We start from the raw sequence: 9,446 nt of genomic DNA on the forward strand, positions 1-9,446 counted from the left end.
GGGAGAGTAGCACCCAGGATTACAATTTAAGCAATTGGCACCGGGTGAAAAATGGGTTACAATGATGGGATAAAAAAAAAAAATAATAATTCTAGCAGATCATAAAATAGCAGCATCACTTTTAGTATTGTGGTTAAATTAAGTTGCTTAAAATTAGGCTACTGCTTCCGCAACATCCTCTCTGCAACATGTGGAAATACAGTCCTGACTCTGTTGAGAATTAGTTCACAAATAAAAAGTGAACATTCAACCGTGGTTCCATTCTTATAGGCCTAGCTAATCTCCAATGGATGCACCCCACAGCTAAGATTTGCATCAGATCCCAATTATTTTACAAAAGGTGTAACCTAAGGCCTGGGTTTAACAGGCTAAACAAATACAAAGCAAATGAAAACCTGTAAAGCAAGCCTGGAAATTCTGAATTTACGTCATTCAATCAAATGCAATGGTTAACTTGTACACCTTTGATGACAAAATGATAAGTTTGCTAGCGTGCAGTTTGCCATGCCCAAATTGGGCCTCAGTGGGGGGGGGGTAGTGGTTCAATGGACCCTGTAACTCTGAAAGTGTGCAAATTGAACGAAATAGACATAATATGGTTCACTTGGTCCCATCTGTACACTCTCATAGCTATGGGGGTCCTTGAAATGAAAGCTTTGAGAACCATTGTTTTAGGTCCTCTGCCAGGTAGACCATAATCTGCCACTACAATATACTGATATAAGGGCTCCCTCTGCTGGGCAGTCTTAAACATTACACATTACCCATGGTATTGTATTATAGTTTGTGGGCCTTTCAATTGGATTGCTAAATTGCCCCACTACTTATACAGCACATTGTAGTGAGATACCCCTCAGCTAATTGCATGTGGTGACGAGGGGCTTCTTTGAGGGAGGTTCTATCAGGTTCTATCAGTTCTATCAGTCTTTAAACTTTAAGTTAAAAAGTTTTAACCACTGATTTAATTAAAAGGTAGAGTAAGTAATCTATTTTGGTTCAAAATAAACGTTTTTTGTCTGTTTTTTGTTAAAATGTTAAAGCACTATATTCATTGCTATAGACTATCTAGACAGGAGTCTCCCTGTCTCTCCAGCTCTGCAGAAATGTCATTTTCAGGTGGGTTGCCAAATGTCAGCCAATCAGGAGACAATACATGCTATGTATTAACTTAAAATGTTAATACATAGCATGTGTTTCATTTATTATTATTATTAATATTATTAGTATTTATTTATTTGTCTGAGTTCTCTCTATTCTGACCTGAAACTACATTTTCTGTTTAATAAGAGACATGGAGATCCCTGAAGGTCAGCAAACACAATGAGAATATGGAGGTAGGCTATTTAACACTTATTCTAACCAAAGACAATTCATGCAGATGATGATGCTGATGTCATGTGGCAAGCTATAACATTTACCTTGTCTTTCCATGGCAGGAAGTGCTGACTGGACCAGTAGACTGCATTCAATTATCTATCTGGACGGACTTCTTGTCTTGTAAAGGGAATAAGTTAAAAAAAGAAAAGAAAAGTGGAAACACAATGAAACAGAATCTACCATGAAGCATAATATTGTATTACTATAATTACCTACTCTCTCTTTGGTTGAATATCTGTCAATGGCACTGCCAAATGTGCCAATTAAGCAGCACATTAATAATCAGCATTATTGCTTGTATGGGACTTTATCAGCTGCGGCGGTGAAAGCTTTACTAACTTAACTTTCCTTTTTTCTTTCTCGTTTTCGTAGCTAAATGTGTAGGCCTATTCAAGATTCTATAAACAACATAGATTCTAATAGTGCGCTGTTTACTTCCTGGAATGTGACGTCCCAGTGGTAAAATGGAATCCACTTGTCTAGGCCCCTCACTGCCCTCTATTGGTAATCAGTTAGATGCGTGCTAGGCAAAAAAATAAAAAATAAAATAAAACTTCTGGGAACTCAGATTAGATGCGTGCGTGCGTGCTGTGTGTGTGTGCGCGTGTGCGTGTGAATTGAATGTCAATATGTCATAAAGGGAGACATCACCCAGAGCTGCCTTCTGATTGCCAGATGGCCTCTGAGACACCATCAGCTACAGCTTAATTCCCTATGCTGAGATAACGTAAACATCTGGGATAATGAGATATTGTTAGTGATAAGTGTCATGCATCTGTGTTTTTGTGTCATTGTCACTTACAGTATGTCCCAGGATATCCTGTAGTGTAGCCTATGTGGATGTGCGGAAAATATTAAATATTAATTTCCCTTCATGTTTGAACATGCATTCACATCTGCATGTGCTCAATACAAACAAGATGAAGGCATCCATTACATTATAAATCATTTATTGAAATATAAATCTTCTGAATGTACATAATGCATATTGAGACATAAAGATAGCATTGGGGTATTGGCTGTTAACCTCAAGTACAGACACGGTACCATCATCATGGATGACACCTGCCTTCCTCTCCGCAGCACTCGCGTCACTACCGCCGTACAGGGAAGCTTCTACTAAACTAGAGCCAAATCTAACCTGTCTCAATCCGTGACAAGATCCAAAAAAGGGTAAAGTACGAAAAAATAAAAGTGCAAAAGTTTTAACAATGACAACAGAAGACATCAGCCCACAGTGGAAGTGAGTGAGATAGTAAGACTGGTAGAGTAGGAGATACTGCAGGTTTGTATTATATATATTATTGAGTACAGTATCAGATCTACATGATTGTCTAGTCTATATGGTGTCTTCATCTTAACCACTTCATCGTTGACCGGGGTCCCCCAGGGATCTATACTTACTTGGTCCCCTCCTTTTCCCCCCCTACACCAAATCATAGAGACGCTAGGGTTCATGTGGTGAAGTGTCTATGTCAACGGGACAGGCATGATGACTGAAGTACGAGAACCACATGTGTTCTCTGAGATCTGGAGGCTCTTTTTGGAAGGCTTGATTGTTTTTGGAAGGTCTTGCGTCAGTGACATGACACAAGAGAGCTATCAAGTTGTACCAATTATTTCAACACTTTGGCAAAGACATAATATAGTGTTTTATGTTTCTGATTCCGTGCATCAACTGCAAGTTCCCCCTGGTCAAACTCTTGCAAAATCCATTATTATTATTATTATTATTATTAATGTTCATATGTGTGGTGCAAAGCGTATAAGGTCAGGTTATTTTGTGTTTTGCTGATCTCTGGAACTTTGGCCATTAGGGGTCCTTGTTGGTCACCTTTACAAACAGTGGACAAGGATTGGGCTTGCTTAGCGTTAATCAGAGAGGAGGTTCACAGGGCAGCATACGGGTGCATAAGCTTAAACATGTGCTTGCTATATAAAATACTTTTATCCCAATAATTCTCTCATATAAAAACACTCTACATCTATTTACAATACAATCACACTGGGAACTTTTCCTATGACGAAGGCCTGTGACAGGATTTGGTCAAGGTCAATTGAAGGAACACATTTGGTGAGATAAGAAGTCACAAAGAAGCATGCAGCTTGAGAGACACACTGATATTCGTACTCTTGACCCTCTACGGTCACTCTACCTTTACCAAATATTCACAAATAATACATGTTTACATATAGACGAAGTACAAAAATAGATTTGGACCGCTGCACTTATGTAGCCACTGACGACATAATATGGTCATGTACAAAAAAAAACAGTATTATACATAGTCCAGGATTTGTGCTTTTTAAATCAAAGTATTGCTACTGATTGTACCAGCATCAGGTGCTTATACTGTAGGTAACTGCAGGTGAGTGTGTTGTGTGAATGGCAGTGAACTCCCGTACAGTTCTCCTTCTGGATATGAGAGCCTATCTGTAGTGGTTCAACATGACTGAGTGACAGACTGTGGCTTCTTTCTTTCAGACACCGATGCGTCCTTCCCTTGCTTATTTTGCTGTCATAAAAATGCCCTATAGAATAATGCTCTACACAAATTACAAAGACAAAGTCTCTCTCCGTTCTCCGTCTTCGTGTGCACTCGTTCGACACACCGTCCGACACTTGCGTACAGTTCGCAGGGAACCTCAATGTCTGCATTTCATCGCCGCGGACTCCTCCCTCTGGCACCATAGGGAGGGGGTGTGGGGGCCGGGGTCGGGGGTGGCAGTGTCCTAGAAAAGGTTCAAGGGACGTACCGATAGTCTCACCACAGACTCATCCAAGCAGTCAAGTAAGTGGTTTCGTTCCGTCCTCCGCCAGGGACAGGGGCAGTCTCGGTTTAGAGGTGTGGTGTGAGGGGCCTTCAAGGAGGGAGGGGTATAGGTTGTGAGGAGGGTCTTTGGTTGCTCTGTGGGTCTATCATCCTAGCTGACCCCCTCCCTCCACACTTACAGCCCTCTTCCTTGTATCCACAGGTATAGGGGAGGGATGGTGGGGTGGGGGATAGTCACAAGAAGCTGTCCTCTACCAGGTCACTAGAGTCCAGACACATCTCATCCAGCAACGTGATGTCCTCCAGAGTCTCGCCCTCGCGTTTGGGCAGCGTGGAGCTGCTGGAGCCCGTCTCGATGGCGCTCTCCTCAGACGTCTGCGAGCTGCGGGAGATACAGATGCAAACTGGGTTAGTGGCTACAGGCTGCATAGTGCATAGTTAATCAGTGTGGCTGTGTGGCTTGTTTTGTTTTTTAGCACCCCCTGGTGGACAAGGTTACAGACTTTACAGTTACAGCATTACACATGCAGAGAGCCTCATTACAAGAGCTTAATAAAGCTTTGCCTGGTTCAGGTAAATGTTATTTTGGTCATTACTCAAAATGTTTCAAAAATGTTAAATATCTTATGAATCTTGTCTTTTATTCCCCTCTATTTTCCATTTGGCTCCACAGGCGGCACTCAGGCCATGGCCCCAACTTTGAAAAGCTGTGATTTATAATGTGCATTTGCTGGCGTTGCCTTACCTGTGTCGGTTCCTCTTTCCGTACTCGTCATCGGACATGGGGTCCAGGTCGGGGAGGGGAATGATATATCCACTGTCGGAGCTGAGGCGCTGCTCGTCGAAGCCACTCTCCCGGTCCTTGAGCTTGCCCTGGTTCTTGTAGGCGATGCCGATGTAAGCGTCGTCGTTGTCCGCGCACACACGGGTCACTGCGGGGTGGTCGCTCTTCAGGAACTGGTGGTTCACCCTCTCGTAGCACTGCCCAAGAGAAGAGGAGGACATATTAGTGATCACAGAACCAATGATGTTATGCTACACCGGACAATACCTGGCTTGCAAACACACTGCTTATTATCAGATGCTTTATCCCTGTTGTCATCAGCTTATGACTTAAAAAAAAAAACGACAGGTGCAATGGACAAAAAAATATCCAAGTTTGTTTTCAGGACAGACATTTAAGACTGAAATGTGGTTATTAAATAAAGATTATTTTTGCAAGTTTCAGACACTGTGGGAGATAATTCCCTATTGCACATTTCAAAACAAAGTTTTGTGAAATGTAAACTGATGTCTTAACGCTGCCGGAGAGTTACAAGATAGCTTGAACATCACTTTTTTCAGAAAGTAGAGTAATAAATCACCTCAGTTCATACACATACATGTGTGTATGTGTGTACATGTTGTCCCTAGCTGCGGCCATCAGCTGGGCGCTGAGTCTGAAACTGAACCGCATTGCCCCATCGCAGGCTGAGGTGCTAAAACAGGAGCATGGTCCCTCCTCGCTGCCTAACCACCATTAAGCTTCAGTGGGTGGAGGGGGTTTGATGTGCCATGTGTGTGCGGTGCTGTGCTGAACAGGATAATTATGGTTGAGAGCCGGGGCTGCGTCACTCCCTGTGCTGAAGGCCAGCCGCAGTGACCTTCCAGCTGTTGCATTAGCACCATAACACACCGTATCGCTCGGCAGCGGAAACGGGAAAACCCGCACAAACACAGGCTCTGAACGCACAGTTACAGGAAGTGGCTACAGATTTGTGTGGCTTTTTTCTTATCCTCTATCTTATATTCTATCCTCTTTAAATAGTTTACACATTTCTCAACCTGTATTTATCGACAATTCGAAGTAATTAAAAAACAAGATGGAGTTGTGGTGTTGCCGTCGGCACAAGTCAAAAAGTCATTTTGGACGAATCATGGAGACAGAGGTCTGGGGAAAAGGCCAAAAGGCTTTTAAGGCCAAAAGGCTAAAAGGTTGTTGGTAAAACCCCCTGTAACATAAAAGCAGAGGGGGTGGAACAGACAGAAGAGTTTTAGGACTGAAGGGAGGTGTTCCCTCAAAGCAGGTGTGAGGTTCAGAGAGCTATGGAGGGGTGATATGTTTTTATCACTGCTTCTCTTAGTCTTGTATGAGTGAGAGAATTAAATACACACATTTCCTGGGAAATGTAGACTGTATGATATTATGTTTGATACTTATGTTGTGGAGACACTCAGACTCACCCTCTTGTAGCTGGAGGGCAGCAGCGAGGCCACGCCGTCACTCAGCCCCTGGAAGGCAGGCCTCTTCTCTTGGTCGCTGTTCCAGCACTTCATCATCATCTCATACCTGGAAGAAAAACAAAAAACAAATAGTGTTATCACAGGGAGGGGGGTGGATGGACAGAACAACCCGTCAACAACTGTCCTGAGGCAATTGGCATGCTGTCATTTAGCGGCAACTCATCATGACATGCGTTGTACATCACTGCTTGCTAACAACTGGCTCCAAGGTTACAGTTGCATCTGAATACAGAATTACACAGGATTACACACATGGATAACATGCAGGACAACTTATCCGTGCCACATCTCATCCATGCATGCAATCATGATACACAACAACACCACACACACACAACATAACGGCAGTGGCGTGCACAGACATTTAGAGGGGCAGGTGCTCAAGTGAAAAAGGGCACCTTGTGCAGCGCATGGAACCGTTAGGTTGCCTTAATAGTGTGAGATTTATAGATTTTGGGGCATAGCTGGGGACGGACTTGTAAAGATTTGGCTTTTTGTGACAAGTTTTTGAATTTTGGCATGGTGTTAGGTATGGGTATAAGGTTTTCAAAAAGCTGTGCAAACACGTTGGGCATGCCCACTAGTGGTTTGTTTGCACAGACTCAAATATTAGTAGATACGTATAGGTATGGTTGAAAATGGATTATGTTACTATTGGGTGTGCTAAATAACATACTACATTTCTAGGAAAAACGAACAACCAGAAAGGCATCGTTTTGGTGGCTAAAATGGTGGCTAAAATGAGCTGAAACGCCTATAAATTGGGTTAGGGTTAATATGTAATTAATATGTAAAAACTCATAATAATTATGCACTTGGTAACTACTTGAATTTTGGCATGGTGTTAGGTATGGGCATAAGGTTTTCAAAAACCATCGCAAACTCATTTGGCTCGCCCCCTAGTGGTCGGTTTGCAATGAAACCACTATTAGATATGTTAGTAGATGGTTGAAACCCCAAATAATTGATAGAAGAGATGGATTCAATGGATTCTGTTACTATTGGGTGTTCTAAATCAGGGGTTCTCAAAGTTTTTGGCTGGGGACCCCCGGAAATGCTTTGACCATGTCTCGGGTCTGTGCAAACAGACCACTAGGGCGCGTGCCCAACGCGTTTGTACAGCTTTTTGAACTTTTTTTATTTCTTACAAGTCTGCCCCCTGCTAGCATAAATAATATATTAGAAGCTTTTTATCAATATCAATGTCACCATGGTCCACATACTGTACAGTGTAAACTGTACAAAGAAAAAAGAAAATATTATTATTATTAGCTTACACGTCCTCGGGCGCATGCTCCGGTTTGGCCATCCTGTATCCGCTTTTGATCTTGTTATAGAAGCTGGAGTCTACCACCATGCCTGGATATGGGGTTCCGCCTGAAAGACAAACCCAAAGCACTCTCATTACTAATGCTACATCTTAAGGCTACTTCATTCAACACTTTCTTTCTGTTAAAAAGGTGGTGGAGGATGACCAAGCCCAGAGATAGGAGAGACATGTGAGACAAGACGAATTTAATTCAACTCGTGTCCACAAGGAGAATATGGTCTGTGTACTACCACCTGGCTGATCCACAAGGAACCCCTGAAAAAGGCACTTTTGTCGCCAAAATTGTATAATTTAGCATTAGGCAGTAAACTTTCAGTGAAACTCATTGTGATTTCTTTCCTCCTCTCTCCTTAAAGCTGACGTGTGCATGATAGAGACTCACCTAATGAGAAGATCTCCCAGAGGAGAATGCCGAAGGACCAGACGTCGCTCAGAGTGGTGTACATGTTGTCAAAGATGCTCTCCGGTGCCATCCACTTCACTGGTAGGAAGGTCTGTGGGGTGAAATCAAACATAAGGGGACTTTCAAAACACACTGGTGATGTTCAGTAAATAGTCATAGCAGAAGACTGCAAAGATAACACATAAGCCGGGACAAGCACTGGGTTATTGGATGTCCCAACAGTAATACTGTAAATCTTCTATGATTAAAAAAACAGATGAAATCATGCAGCATTGGCAGAGACTTACGCTGCCTTTAGAAACGTAGTTGTTGTCGTGCATGATGTCTCTGGCCAGGCCGAAGTCGCAGATCTTCACTATCTTTCCCTGGGAGAGGAGGACGTTCCTGGCAGCCAGGTCTCTGTGTACACACTGGATGAGGAAAAGAATGATATTAGTGTACAGCATATCATTGCACCGTATGCACTATACAGTGTCTGCGGCTGGAATACTCCATTCTCCCCCCCAAGTCCGGTACATCTATTCCTGTTCCATTTAATTTGAGCTCATTCTTAATTCCCATTTCATATTTCCCTACAAAAGTGCTGCCTTTGTGTAAACATGCCAGTTAGAGGGACGGCCATGACCGCTAATAGCTATGAAGCTGAACGAGGTGGCCTCTGGCTCCATGCTCTTCTCTCTTGCCTGGCAGATCCAGACTGCCCTGCGCTGCTATATTCAGCGCCTGGCCGCTCTCCATGAGCTCTGGCCGCTTATCGCCCAAACCCCTGATTTACTGGGCGCGCTTGGCGCTGGACGGCTGTCATCATGCAGGACCAGCGCACGGAGCCAGAGCCCACCATCAGAGTGCCGCGAGTCAGGCGGGAAGACTCATGTGGTGAACACGCCCCCATCTAATGCGTACCAACATGGTCAGACCAGCCCAGACCAAACCAACGCCAGTGTCTTCAGATATAGAATAACGGAAGCCACCAACATCGCTCCGCCAGTTCTTTAAGGTCACTGAGGCCTGTCAGTGGACACCGTGTTATGCACCATCAGCAGAAGGCACTGTGCTTTGTTTTGATTCCGATTCATTTGTCGGGAATCCGGGGACACGCTGAAAATTGTATTTTGTGCCCTAATCATTGAGCTCTCTGGTCTCCCCACACAGCTCTCTGGTCTCCCCACACAGCTCTCTGGTCTCCCCACACAGCTCTCTGGTCTCCCCACACAGCAAACTCCTGACTGAGTGTTGGACCGGTACGGGTCAGTTTCCACACGCTCTAGAGTTGAACTCT

The 9,446-nt window shown here is 43.6% G+C and overlaps 1 protein-coding gene across 1 annotated transcript in view; it reads right to left on the reverse strand.

Annotated features, from left to right (window-relative positions):
• Positions 1-2,310: 2,310 nt before the first annotated feature.
• Positions 2,311-9,446, reverse strand: part of pdgfra (platelet-derived growth factor receptor, alpha polypeptide) — a 27,733-nt gene continuing 20,597 nt past the window's right edge. Inside the window, exons 24-29 of the mRNA XM_079506315.1 lie at positions 8,455-8,577; positions 8,147-8,258; positions 7,712-7,811; positions 6,375-6,480; positions 4,897-5,132; positions 2,311-4,533 (exon numbers count right to left, since the gene is read on the reverse strand). Of these exons, the coding sequence (XP_079362441.1) occupies positions 4,386-4,533; positions 4,897-5,132; positions 6,375-6,480; positions 7,712-7,811; positions 8,147-8,258; positions 8,455-8,577 (825 nt within the window). The 3' untranslated portion in view covers positions 2,311-4,385. The remainder of the gene's footprint in view (positions 4,534-4,896; positions 5,133-6,374; positions 6,481-7,711; positions 7,812-8,146; positions 8,259-8,454; positions 8,578-9,446) is intronic.

The sequence above is a fragment of the Electrona antarctica genome, assembly GCF_951216825.1.
Source record: "Electrona antarctica genome assembly, chromosome: 7".
Lineage (NCBI taxonomy): Eukaryota > Metazoa > Chordata > Actinopteri > Myctophiformes > Myctophidae > Electrona > Electrona antarctica.